This window comes from Balaenoptera borealis (assembly GCF_965194805.1).
Source record: "Balaenoptera borealis genome assembly, chromosome: 13".
NCBI lineage: Eukaryota > Metazoa > Chordata > Mammalia > Artiodactyla > Balaenopteridae > Balaenoptera > Balaenoptera borealis.
In genome coordinates this window covers 26651291-26666218 of record NC_138870.1, presented here as the reverse complement: position 1 = coordinate 26666218, position 14928 = coordinate 26651291, and the positions used below count along the sequence as shown (strand labels likewise).

Genomic DNA, 14928 nt, shown 5'->3' with positions numbered 1-14928 from the left:
TATGGGCCTATCGGTAAAAGTGAGATTTCCAAGTTAAGTTACATGTCTACTTAAGGATTATTCTTTCACCTTATATGTAGAACTTATATTTTAAATTTGAAGAGAACTTAGACATCGCCTTGTCAAGTTTTCCCAAATGTGTGTGTATGGAGGATGGGCAGTAGTAGAATGAGCAGCGGGATTAGTTTGAAGACAAAACAGCATTTTATCTTTTTGTTTTAATTTTTAAATTCTTGATATTAACTTTATTTTGAATTTCAAGTAAAGTTAAAGGAGCATGTGACCTTATTGTGATTATCAAGGGAGGCATGGGTTAAAATTGAGATGCACTAATCAAATCCAGCTTCCTTAACCTACAGATGAAAAAACTTAAAGCCTTCAGCTAAATGGCTTTACCAAGGTCATAGGTAACTAGAGGCAAAACAAGGACTGGAATCTTGGTCTCCTGACTACCAGTCTTATGATTTTGAACTTTGACTTACTAAAAGCAAACTTTGAAAACAAGATTTCCTTAAAAGGAGTATTTACACGTGTACAAATACTTAATGTATGAAGAGCAGAATTAGAAATCTGGAACAGATGCTTAGTATTTTTATGGCTTAAGTCTTCACATTGAAATCCTAGATATATTAGGAATTAATTTTGGTATAAAATATGAGATAAGGAAGTAATTTAATTTGTAATTTTATTATGAATGTAACTGCCACTTCTATCATTAGTCTACTTTTCAGAATTTCCTGGTTATTCTTGCACGTTTAATTTTTCACATGAAGTTTAGAATTCTCAATTTCTCTTCTCAGAAAAGTCCTGTTGGTATTTTTATTGAGATAATATTAAAGTTATAGATTAAATTAAGAGTTATGATAAATTTTAAACTAAATGTTTAAAATATGTCTTTAGGTTACTCAGCAGTTAGAGAATATCTGTCTACGGATCATTGATCTTGTTTTACAGAAACATGTAATTGGTAAGTTCAAAGGTAGAATAAAAAGGTAAATTGGGACTATTTTTAAATTTGATGAAAAATGCATTTTAGCCCTTCAGATTCAACAAGATGGACAGTTTTGAGAGAGAGAGGCTTGCATTCTGTTCAATTTTTAGATATACTTTCTGATAATAGGCATCCAGATTTTCATTTAGAGGTAAGCTTAACATATCCAGTTAAGAATTTTTGGTCTTGGAGTTTTCAAAGAACAGAGAATTTAAAGTTTTTTAGAAAGGAGGAACTGGGATGAGGTTCAGGTGAGGTTACTTTAATCTGGGATTGAAAAATGTGAAATGATAGACATATATCCTATCAGAAGTGTGCATTAATTGTTGTTCTGTTATCTGTTATGGTGCCTGACTGCTGAGTAGAATCAGTAGCTAATGCTGGATGTTATACACTGATTGGAATTTGTAGAGGAGGCAACTTTTTCATAGTATCCAAGCATTTTGAAGATGCCAGCCCCAAATCTTGTGGGCATGAGGGAAGTGCAGCCTGTATAGTGTATAGATAGAAAGATGGAACAAAAACATGTTACTGCCTAAGAGCAGTTGTCCCCAAACTTTTTATCATTCACACCATTAGTAAAAAATTGAGCATGTACTTCTAATATATGTGAATAATATTTGACTACCTATTTATAGGCAATATACATGTTACTATACTACATTTACATACATAAAAATAGAAATGTAAAAACATGAGATTAAATATAAATATATATGTATATATCCACTAAATGTTCTAGTAGCATTCTTCTCCCATCTCAGTGGATTATCCTGCACCCTGCCGAGGGTACTCCTTACTTTTGAAATAGTTGCTATAAAGCAGTAGTTCTAAGACTTCGGTGTGCATAAGAATCCCTGAGGATCTAGTAAAATGAAGATTCCTGGACCATAATTCAAAAGATTCTGATACACTCAAAAAGAGTATATTCACTTATGTCCTTATTCATGGAAGAGATTGTAACTGAAAATTCTCCATTAAAAAAATGTTTTTTAAGTACTTCAAACGTGAATTTTTAAAATTGATTTACAATATTATATTAGTTTCAGGTTTACAATGTAGTAATTTGATATTTTTATAGAATATGCTACATACAAAGTTATAAAATATTGACTGTATTCCCTGTGCTGTGCATTACATGCTTGTAATTTATTTATTTCAGGTGAAGGGGATTAAGAGATACAGATTACTAGGTATAAAATAAATAAGTTACAAGGATGTAATCTCCATTTAAATTTAAAGTAAAGTAATCTTGAGGAAAAAACTGTAAAGTAAAGCCAAGTAGTTTATACCAACCTTCTGTAATCTGCCTACACCAAATATTTAATTTGAGCAATTACAACATCAGGATGTTAAAAAAAGGAAAGGGGCCTATTTCTTGGGTGCTGTGGGCAGAGGAGAAAGCCATGGTTTCAGCTGCCTGTCTCCTCTAATCTCATCCCTAGTCCCAGGGTGATAGCTCATCTCTCTTATGTTTTCAGCTGTGATGCACATAATGTTAGTGGCCCTTTTTTGAACCAATACTTGGCTATGTAAGATCTCAGATTAAAAAAAAACAACAACCAAACTTGTTCTGGAAGATGTCATGGGCTGAATCTGTTAATCCAGGACCCCCGCCACAGCAGTCTGACCGTGTTATGTCCATGGTCCAGTCTCTTTCTATTGTCCCACTTCTCCCTCCCTCCTTTGCCTGTTTTCATTGCTAATTTACTCATGAAGTTGATTTATTATTAGAAGCCAGGCTTAGCTGTTACTGATTTAACTGTTCTATCTTATGCAGTAAGTCAAAGTTAGTAAAACCATCCTACCCTAATAGTCAGTCTTCTTGGTTGAGAATAAATGAAAAAACTTCTGGTCAATTTGAGCAGAAATGGAATTTAGTGGAAGGATAGTCATAGCACACCAAAGCAGTGGGAAGGCTGGAGTTGGCCAGAGCCAGCCAGGATTCTGCCATAAAAGTGGTCTGCTTAGAAGGCCAGTGCTGCCTTTGTCAACACTGGGTCCTTGGCTGCTACCATAGTCCAGACTCCAACACAGACCCTGTCCCCCCCACCTGCTGCCCCCCAAAACTGGAACAGCTTTGTGCCTTCTAGTTTCTCCTTCAAGATTCAGAGTCCTGGTCTTGAGCATCTGAGTAGCCAGGTAATGCACACATGCCGTAGCTGTCACGAATGTGAAAGGAAATATTTCTATCTTTTAGGCTTCACTTTAGGAAGAGGCATTTGCTTTCCTGAACAGAACTCTCAGAAATTTTATATTCAGACAATTAGTTGTATTTCAAATGATTGTCTTACATAACAAATTATTTCCCAATATCTATGATTTCCGTCTTATTTTGCTTTTGGTAAGGCATATATCTGTATTACTAGCTTTTGAATGTATTGTTTTAAATAATGTTACAAAAAAAATTTGTTCAAACTTCCAGGGTGAATATTAGTTCCTTTTAATAAGAAGGGAAAAAAATAATAAACTTTGAAGTTAGACTTTTTTGTTCAGTGACATGGTAGGAGTTATTTGAAATTTTTGTATTGAGGTTTGTGTTTTCTGATTGTATGTTTAGATATAATTTGCTTTTGAGTGAGGGTAATAATAATAAATATGTGTACAAATGCAAGAACATTCCCTTTGGACTCTTCTACTTTGAGTATAATTGTCTTGAGGTAAATTAAGAAATACTGTACAAATTTTACAAGCTTTGTAAATTGACGAAATACTGTCCAGTATATAGTTTGTAAAAATATGTGAGACAGACAGATATTTTCACCTAGATTAATTAAGCTCTCTGAAGAACATTAATTATTTGTAAATTTAAAATCCTGTGTAGGAGCCACATACAATAATCTGTTCCTTCTTGTATCCATTTCTAATATAGTTTTATACATATATATATAAACTATACTTTCTATATTACAAAATATAAAAAATATAATTTTTCAGTATTATAAGTAAGTTTAGTAAAAACAGATCTTTGGCTTGTCTTATTGAGTAGGGGGCAGATCTTGGTAAGAAACGGGAGGTGGCAAATAGATGTAGCTGAAGATGTGAATGCTGAGAAACAGATGCTCAAAAGTACGTTAGATATAAAACATGTGTGAGTGTATAGCCTAAATCCTCTTCTGAGTGGTCTTTGTGTTTAATTTTTGCTATTTCCTGGGATTCTAACTAGAGATTTTCTTCTTTTTAGAATTCTATGAAGAAATTCTTTCACTGGCATATAGTTTAACCTGCCATGGTATTTCTCCTCAAATGTGGCAACTTCTAGGTATATTATATGAGATTTTTCAGCAGGATTGTTTTGAATATTTTACAGGTATGACTTTGACCATGTAACATTTTTGCTTTTCTGTGTCTACATAGATATTATTTTCGAGTAAAGGATGGTGCTATCATAGGAGTGTTTTTCAGCCCTAGGAATAGAGGTAGTAGGAGGGAGACCATATTGCCTACTGTATCTTGAATTACTTTGCAGTCAGAGTATATATCCATATATTTATTAATATTTTCTGAATATCGACTATATTCCAAGTATTGTTCTAAGCTCAGCAATACATCAGTGAACAAAATAGACAGCCCTTGCCCTTTTGACACTTCCATTCTAGTGGGGGGAGGGAGAGGGTAGGAAACACACAGCCAAGTAAGCAAATATACAGTATGTCAGATGGTGATGAGTGCTATGGAAAGAAAGAAGAAAATTAATAACAATCACTATAATAAATGATGAGCATTTTAGTCTTTCTGATCCACATTTTCCTCATTTATAAAAAAGGTGGATTTAACACTTTCATTTCTAGCATTTTGTGGTTGCAAGGGAAGATAGTAATGTGTCAGTGCTACAGAAATATGCTTTCAGTGGTAATAATTTATTTCTACTTCTCTTACTCAAGTCTCACTGGGATTTTGAATTTTTTTCCAGACATGATGCCTCTTCTGCATAATTATGTGACAATAGATACAAATACTTTACTATCAAATCCAAAGCATTTAGAAATACTTTTTACAATGTGTAGAAAGGTAAGCATGTCCTAATCATTTGTCATAGTGATTCTTACTAATAGTTTACTTACTAATGTTTACTTACTAATGTTGTATTTTACTTCAGGTACTCTCTCAATTTGTTTCTTATACATTTAGTTCTATATTGCTCTCATCAACATATATTTGTCATTTTGTATTTTCAAATGGAGTTTGGAATTATAATCTGAAAATTTCATATTGTGTGTTATACTTAAGAATATTTGCTACTTTTATAGCTGTGTACTTTATAATGCTTAGGTAAATAATTTCCTTTGTGTTTTTTCTTTCAAAAATGCAGACTTGCTCCTTGATTAAAAAAGAGTGCTAGAAAAATACCACACAGTTTGTCAATTATTGATTTTTCTTTTAATTGAATGTATATATTAGAAGACACTAGATATAGGTAATTTGAACATAAATAACATAAGACAAAAAATTGGAATAGTTGGAAAAACAGCATCATTTAGCTCAATACAAGATAATTGGTAAGCCACATAATGGCTACTGTTGTATTTATGCACAAACATGATTGTCTACTATGTTCTCTTTGTCACAAGTTAGATTTGGCCCTCTTGGTTATATCTGGTAATCATTGATGAGTAATGCTTTCCTCCTCTTTTAGGTGAATATTTGTATCAATATATACATAAATATAAAACTGTATTGCATAGAGATGGCAGATTTTAGAAAGCTCAAATAGCCAGAAACCTAAGTTTGGCCTTGGAGTTGGGAGTAAGATAGCTAGTGTACAACCTATTTTCCTCCCTAGAAGAGATGTGTACCAGACTCTGTTAAAAGCGCTGAACTGATAATCAGTTTACCTGATGGAGGTCTCAGTTCAGTTATAAAGAGCCTGAGAGATTTTGGGAAGTCACTAAGTTTCATCACATGTAAACAGCAGGAGTAGAATCACGATTTTTGAAGATTCATATAGCTCTGTAATAACCCAGCTTGTTAAGTCGTAATCACCTGTCTGTCTTCAGTTTTTTCCTAAGTTATAGAGACAGCTGCTAGTGAGGGAAAGGGGAAGAGAAAGCAAAGGTAGAAAACATAACAATCCTACATGGTCCTTTATAACTCACAGTTGCTCTGTATTATAGCAGATATAGTAAAAGTGACAGTCACAGTGATGTCCTTCTACTTGTTGAGTAGTTAAATATATTTTGTATTTCTGGTCTTATTATTGAACTCTTACTGTACACTGGTATTTCCTAAGCACTTTATACACATGAATTTATTTAATCTTTACAACATTATATCACCTTTTGTCAAAGAGGAGACAGGCATTTTGCATTGTGCCTGAGGTTTAGAAAACTGACCTAGTCACATAGCTGTTATGTGTTGGATCCGGATTTGAATCCTGGTTATCTGGCTCCAGAGCCCATTTTTTAAGCTACTGTACTATATTTTGTTTCTCTTCCTTTTGTCCTTTTGGGACAAAACCTCAAACCAACAAAACCAGCAAACAAAGAAACCAAGTAAATGCAATTTGGGGAAAAGGGGCTGATTTTTTTCTTTCTGTATCATATAATCCTATGACATAAGTATATTACTGTATTCCTTTTTACAGATGGGGACTAAGGTACAGAGGTTAAATATTGGGTGGGCCAAAAGGTGCGTTCGGTTTTTTCCGTAAGATGGCTCTAGTAGCGTTTAGTTGTCTTTAACTTCATTTGAAACAATTTTGTTAAGATTGTATGTGACAGCTGTCATATCACCGCGAGTTTAAAAAAAGACTTATCACAATTGGTGAATTTTTGTGTAGCCATTTTAATATTGAAGATGGAAGAAAAACAACATTTTTGGCATATTAAACTTTATTATTTCAAGAAAGGTAAAAACGCAACTGAAATGCACAAAAAGATTTGTGCAGTGTTTGGAGAAGGTGCTGTGATGTGACTGACCAAACGTGTCAAAAGTGGTTTGCGAAGTTCCGTGCAGGAGATTTCTTGCTGGCTGATGCACCACAGTCAGGTAGACCAGTTGAAGTTGATAACGATCAAATCGAAACAATAATTGAGAACAATCAACATTATACCACGTGGGAAATAGCCGACATACTCAAAATATCCAAATCAAGCGTTGAAAATCATTTGCACTAGCTTGGTTATGTGAATTGCTTTGATGTTTGGGTTCCACGTAAGTTAAGTGAAAAAAACCTTCTTGACCATATTTCTGCATGCGATTCTCTACTGAAACGTAATGAAAACGTTCTGTTTTTAAAACAAATTGTGATGGGCAATGAAAAGTGCATACTGTACAACAATGTGGAACGGAAGAGATCGTGGGGCAAGCAAAATGAACCACCACCAACGGCACCAAAGGCTGGTCTTCATCCAAGGGAGGTGATGTTGTGTATATGGTGGGATTGGAAGGGAGTCCTCTATTACAGCTCTCCCCAACACTTTTGGCACCAGGGACCGGTTTCGTGGAAGACAGTTTTTCCACGGACCGGGGGCGGGGTGGGGGAATGGTTTTGGGATGATTCAAGCGCATTATATTTATTGTGCACTTTATTTCTATTATTATTACATTGTAATTGATAATGAAATAATTATACAACTTACCATAATGCAGAATCAGTGGGAGCCCTGAGCTTGTTTTCACTTGCCACTCACTGATAAGGTTTTGATATGAGTCTGCAAGCAACTGATTTATTATGGTCTCTGTGCAGTCAAACCTCTCTGCTAATGATAATCTGTATTTGCAGCCACTCCCCAGTGCTAGCATCACCGCCTCAGCTCCACCTCAGAGCATCAGGCATTAGATTCTCACAAGGAGCACGCAACCTAGATCCCTCGCATGCGCAGTTCACAGTAGGGTTCACGCTCCTATGAGAATCTAATGCCACCGCTGATCTGACAGGAGGCGGAGTTCAGGTGGTAATGCGAGCGATGGGGAGCGATGGGACCAGTGGACCACTACTGGTCCGTGGCCTGGGGTTTGGGGACCCCTGCTCTATTATGAGCTCCTTCCAGAAAACCAAACCGTTAATTGCAACAAGTACTGCTCCCAGTTAGACCAACTGAAAGCAGCCCTCAATGAAAAGAGTCCAGAATTAGTCAACAGAAAACACATAATCTTCCATCAGGATAACGCAAGAGCACATGTTTCTTTGATGACCCGGCAAAAACTGTTACAGCTTGGCTGGCAAGTTCCGATTCATCTGCTGTATTCACCAGACTTTGCACCTTTGGATTTCCATTTATTTTGGTATTTACAAAATCTCTTAATGGAAAAAATTTCAATTCCCTGGAAAACTGTAAAAGGCACCTGGAATAGTTCTTGGCTCAAAAAGATAAGAAGTTTTGGGAAGATGGAATTATGAGGTTGCCTGAAAAATGGCAGAAGGTAGTGGAACAAAAGGGTGAATACGTTGTTCAGTAAAGTTCTTGGTGAAAATGAAAAATGTGTCTTTTATTTTTACTTAAAAAACTGAAGGCACTTTTTGGCCCACCCAGTAGCTTTTCTAAAAACACAGCTCATAAATGGTAGAGCTAGGATTTAGACCAAGGCATTCTGGTTCCAGAGCCCACATGTTTAGAATCTAGATCTAGAAACACTGCTCTAGAGGTAGAATTTTAAGTTTATGTAAATAGGGTTGGTTCTTGGTTTTGCTAGCTACCTGCTTATGTTTCAGCTCACTGATCCATCTGTCTTCCAGCTTCTACAATTTTATAGCTGTCTGTTTTTTCTTTTTCTCTGTCTTTGTGGATATATGCCTCTAAAATATCTTTACCTTTATTTTAATGGCCTTTGGGAAGGGATAAAATTGAATGGGGATGTTCAATCTGTCATCTTTATCTGGAATATCTTTTAAATTCAGTTTTCTTAAATTGTATTTGTCTAGGAAATTATCCAGTTCATCTAAGTTTTCAAATATATAAGGAATATAATATTCTTCATAGTATTCTCATTTTTAATCTTTCCTTTATCTGTATTTATGTCTTTCATAATGTTTTAAAATTTTGCTTTCTTTGCTTTTTAAAAATAATTTTGGCAAAAGTCTACTTCATTAAGTCTTTTTTTTAATGAATCTATTTTTGATTTCTCTTTGTTTTACCTCTTTTTGTTTATATTCCTAATTTCTATCTTACTTTTATTCTCTGGGTTAAGTCTGTTCTTTTTCTTATGTCTTGTGTTTGAACCCTTATTAATTTTTCCGTATTTCTTTATTTCTAATATAAGCATGCCTCTACTCTATAAATCTCTCTTCTGGGAACCTTATTATAAGGCTGCTGTATTTGGTGTATGAACATGTTCATATCAGTGAAAATACAGAATTGACATTAGGGGAACAGGCTGGTAAGCTTTGTTATACTCATCTTCTGTAATACTGTATAGTCCTAAATGGTTATAATGTCTATGGAAAGTACTTCAAATTATGAAGTCCAAATGAGGAAATTAAAAGGTGTGTAATATTAAATTTATGGTTTCATTATGAAAAAATGGGTGCATATAGACAAGAATTCAAAAGGAACAGAAAAACACAGGGTTTATTTAATTGTTTAAGGAGAAGGTTATTTTGTTTTCTTTTGATTTCATTGTATTTTACTGTTTTGATGCATTCCCTAAAGGGAAGCTTCATTTGTCTAGACAGTTAACTCATATAGCCTATTTTATTAATCCAAAGTTAAATAAGTGAATTATTACACCTTATAAGGAATCAGAGTAGATAAAGTAGATAGATGAACTTCATTTTGAACTTCCGTCTTTGGGTTGGCAAGGTAAACTTATGATGCAAGCAACGCTGAGATTCTAGTGGCTGAATTTTTATGTGATATTTACTTCATGTAGACTTGATTAAATGTTTTGCAATTGCTGTTTACTGCTGAGTGAAATTTTAATTACTGCAGGTACTATGTGGAGATGCAGGAGAAGATGCAGAATGTCATGCAGCCAAACTTCTTGAAGTCATCATTCTTCAGTGCAAAGGAAGGGGAATTGATCAGGTAATATATGTATAAAAACATCCTACTTGATGTTTACATTTAAAATGTGCATGTCTGATTGATGTTTTGTTTATATTGTGATGGAAAATTATAAAGATAGCCTATAGTTTGTGTTTACTGGTACAGATCCTATGACAAAAATACCCAATGCAATTTGGCATCATATTTAAGAAACCATTGCTAAATTCACGTTCACAAAGATTTTCCTCTGTTTTCGTCTAAGAGTTTTATGGTTTTAGCTCTAACATTTAGGTCTTTAATTCATTTTGAGTTAGTTTTTGAATATGGTTTGCGGAAGGGGTACAAATTCATTATTTTGCACATGGATATCAAGTTGTCTCAGCACCATTTGTTGGAAAAAAACTATTCTTTCCCCATTGAATTATCTTGGCACACTTTGTGAAATCAATAGACTGTAAATGTGAGGATATATTTCTGGATTCTCATTCAGATTTGATGAATTTTTTTGTGCTTAATCCAGGACTGCAGTATCTTTATTACTGTAGCTTTGTAGTAAATTTTGAAATTAGGAAGTTTGTGTCCTCCAATTTTGTTCCTATGTAAGATTGTTTTGGCTATTCTGGTCCCTTGAATTTCCATATGAATTTTAGGATCAGCTTGTCAATTTGAGCAAAGAAGCCAACTGGGATTGTGATAGGCATTGTGCTAAATCTGTAGATCACTTTGGGAAGTATTGTCACTTTGGGAATATTTAGTCTTTCAATTCCTGAACATGAGATGTCTTTCCTTTTATTTAGGTCATCTTTAATTTTTTTCAAAAATGTTTTGTAGTTTTCAAGTACAAGTTTCTTTCGTTAAAATCTCACTAAAATATTTTATCCTTTTTAATGATGTTGTAAATGGTATTGTTTTCTTAATTTTATTTTCAAGTTTTTTATTGCCTGTGTTTAGAAATGCATTTTTTCTATATTTATCTTGTTTCTTGCAACCTTGCCAAATTTGTTTATTAGTTTTAATAGAGTTTCAGAGAATTTCTTAGGATTTTCTGTACACAAGGTCATCTCATCTGCAGATAGAGTTTTACCTTTCCAACTTGGGTGCTTTTTATTTTATTTTTCTTGCCTAATTGCCTTGGCTAGAACCTTCAGTGCAATGTTGAATGGATGTGGCGAGAGGAGACATTTTGTCTTGTTCCTGATCTTAGGGGGGGAAGCATTCCTTTCACCATTAAGTCTGACACTGTGGGTTTTTCATAGATGTCTTTTATCAGATTGAGTGTGTTCCTGTTTATTCGTGGTTTTTTGAATGTTTTGATCATGAAGGCGTGTTGAATTTTATCAAATGCTTTTTCTGCATCTATTGAGATGATCATGTGGGTTTTGTCCTTTATTCTGTTGATACGGCGTTTTGCATTAATTGATTTTCAGATGTTAAATCAACCTTGAATTCCTGGTGTAAATCCTTCTTGATCATGGAGTATGATCCTTTTTATATATTTCTAGATTCAGTTAGGTAGTATTTTTTTAAAACTATTTTTGTACTTGTATTTATAAGAGATATTGATCTGTAATTTTTTTTTTCTTGCGGTATCTTTGTCTGGCTTTGGAATCAGAGTTATGCTGGCCTCGTGGAATGAGTTGGGAAGTGCTCCCTCCTCTTCTATTTTTTGGAAGAGTTTCTGAAGGTTGGTGTTTTTTAAATGTTAGAATTTAGCAGTGAAGCCATCTTTGCCTGAGCTTTTTTTGTGGGTAGTTTTAAAATTACCAATTCAATCTCATTATTTGTTATAGGTCTACTTGTATTTCTATTTCTTTTTGAGTTAATGTAGGGGTTTGCATCTTTCTAGGAAGTTGTCCATTTCATCTAAATTAACTAATTAGTTGGCATGCAGTTCATAATATTTCATTATATTTCTTTTTGTTTTTGTAGGTTGGTAATAATGACCCTGTTTTGTTCCTGATTTTAGTAATTATTATCTTCTCTTTCTCTCGCTCTCTTTTTTCCCCCTTTTGTTAGTTGAGGTAGAGGTTTGTCAATTTTGTTCATCTTTTCAAGGAACCAATTTATGATTTTGTTGTCTGTTTTTTTTTTGTTTGCTATTTCATTAGTTTTTGCTCTAATCCTCATAATTTATTCTCTTCTACTTGCTTTGAGTTTAGCTTGCTCTTTTTCCAGAGTCTTGAGGTGGAACTTTAGGTTATTAGATTGAGATATTTCTTCTTTTTTAATATAGAGATTGATAGCTATAAATTTCCCTCTAACCACTGCTTTAGCTACATTCATAAGTTTTGGCATGTGTTCATATTCATTCATCTCAAAATATGTCCTTATTTCCCTTGTGATTTATTCTGGACCCACTGGTTATTTAGGAGTGTGTTGTTTAATTTCCATGTGTTTGTGAATTTACCAGAATTCTTTCTGTTAATGATTTCTAATTTTACTCCATTGTAATTGGAGAACATACTTTGTGTGATTTCATTTCTTTTAAATTTATTGAGGCTTATTTTATGGCCCTGCATATAGTCTGTACTGGAGATTGTTCCATGTGCACTTGAGAATAATATGTACTTTGCTGTTATTGGGCTGAGTGTTCTATAGGTGTTTGTTAGATCTAGTTGGTTTATAATGTTGATTAAGTCTTTTATTTTTTGCTGATCTTCTACCTAATTGTTCTATTTGTTATCAAAAGTGAAGTATTAAATTCTCCAACTGTTGTTGAATTATCTAGTTCTCCCTTTGTTTCTGTTAGTTGTTGTTTCATGTATTTTGGGGGTCTGTTAGGTGTATGTATGTTTATAATGGTTTTATCTTCCTGATGAATTGACCCTTTTATCATTAAAATTGTCTCTCTTTATCTCTAGTAACACTTCTGTTTTGTTTTTTTAAAATTAATTAATTAATTTATTTTTGGCTGTGTTGGGTCTTCGTTTCTGTGCGAGGGCTTTCTCTAGTTGCGGCAAGTGGGGGCCACTCTTCATCGCGGTGCGTGGGCCACTCTTCATTGCGGTGCACGGGCCTCTCACTATCGCGGCCTCTCTTGTTGAGGAGCACAGGCTCCAGATGTGCAGGCTCAGTAGTTGTGGCTCACGGGCCTAGTTGCTCCGTGGCATGTGGGATCTTCCCAAACCAGGGCTCAAACCTGTGTCCCCTGCATCGGCAGGCAGATTCTCAACCACTGCGCCACCAGGGAAGTCCCTTTTGGTTTGTTTTGATGTTGTTTTTGTCTAATATTAGTATATCCATTTCAGCTTTCTTATGGTTGCTGTTTGCATGATATATCTTTTTCCATTCTTTTACTTTCAACCTATTTGTATCTTTGAATTGACCCATTCACATTTACTGTTGTTACTGTTACACATAGATTCAATCTGTCATTTTATTTTTTATTTATATGTCTCATGTTTTGTTGTTGTTGTTCCCCTATTCTTTCTTTACTGCTTTCTTTTGAATTAAGTACATATTTTCTAATGTCACATTTTAATTCCTTTAATTTTTTTTCCACTATTTTAAACATTTTTCTTAGTGGTTGCTCTAGGGCTTACCATATATCTTACCTTATCAGAATATACTTCAGATTGAGATTAACCTAATTTTTAGTGAGATATAGATGCATTACTCTTACATAGCTCTATTCCCTCTTCCCCCTTTTTGTACTGCTACTGTCATATATATTGCATCTATATATGTTATAAACCCAACAATACACTGTTTGTAATTATTTCTATTTGTAATTTTATTTCAAAGAAGCTAAGAGAAAAGGCAACCAAGTATATATCTACAGAGTTTGTTATATTAGCCTTCTTATTTACCATTTCTCAGTTCTCTTTATTTGTTTGCTTTGGGTTGAAGTTACCATCTGCTGTCATTTCCTTATTCCAGTAGAATCTTGCTTCTACATCCTTTGTATTGTTAATGTTGAATATATTACATTTTATAGTTTCAACAGTATAATTATAACATGTTATTTTATGTGATTGCTTTTTAAAACAGTTTAGAAAGTGAAAGAAATCCTATTTTTACTATTTTTTATAATTAACATAATTACCTTTACTGGAGTGTGTGTGTGTGTCTTTCTTTGTCTTTGAATTACCCTCTAGGTCACTTGCTTTCAGCCTGAAGAACTTCCTTTAGTATTTCTTGTAGGATAGGTCTGCTAGCAATTAATTTTTTTTTTTTTTTTTTTTCTGAGAATGTCTTTATTTCATCTTCAGTGAGGTTGAGGTCTGAAGGTATTAGTTCTGTTCTAAGCAAGTAGTATTGGGAGTAGAAGATTAGAACAAGATTCATAGTGAGAGTCATTGCAGACATTGCATAGAAAACACCAGAAAAAACAAGACATAAGATGAGGAGGGCAGGGAGAAACCTGTGAGCACAGGTTTACCTTGGAAAATAGATGATCTTTTTCACAGAAACAGAAAGTGTAGATACCAGGAGATGGGAATAGAGTGATATTACTCAAATGGTGACCATCTAATGGTGTCAGTAGGTGTTCATAAAAAAGTGTATTCAATGGTCTGGGAAAAACTGGATAAAACAAAATTCATTTCATTATTGCTTGAATTCTTAGTGCCTTTATCTGGAAATGTGCCTAAGGGAGTGATTAGTATTCTGTATTTTCCAAATTAATTTAACAGTGGAATCTTTTTGTTTTCCAAACCCAAGGAACATCTATTAACTGTTGTGACAGTGCCGTTTAGATAATGCTGATATAGGATCTGTCTTGAGGTAGAAATAAGGGATGTGGAAGCTTAAGTCCAATGGCTTTATTTTCGCAGTTAAATAGGAAGAGTTGTAGAAAATGAAAAAAGTTGAAATTTCAGTTTGGAGGAGTCTAGTAAGTAGTAAAGAAGAGTTGAATAAAAGAATTGTTTTTAGCTGGATAGACTCATTTGAAGTTAGTAAGTAAGAATTTCATATGTAATGTATGTACAGTGGGTTTCTACTCCTAAAACTGGGTTTTTAGAGGGATTGGAAAGTTGGTACCCAAGCATTTCTATGTCAGAAAGTTAA

General features: G+C 34.1%; 1 protein-coding gene across 3 annotated transcripts in view; it reads left to right on the top strand.

Moving 5' to 3' along the window:
• IPO8 (importin 8) overlaps window positions 1–14928 on the top strand; it is a 68443-nt gene that overhangs the window by 34555 nt on the left and 18960 nt on the right. For all 3 annotated transcript variants that reach the window (XM_082352125.1, XM_082352126.1, XM_082352124.1), the window contains 4 exons: window positions 901–967; window positions 4176–4301; window positions 4905–5002; window positions 9862–9957. In XM_082352125.1, coding sequence (XP_082208251.1) covers window positions 901–967; window positions 4176–4301; window positions 4905–5002; window positions 9862–9957 — 387 coding nt within the window. The remainder of the gene's footprint in view (window positions 1–900; window positions 968–4175; window positions 4302–4904; window positions 5003–9861; window positions 9958–14928) is intronic.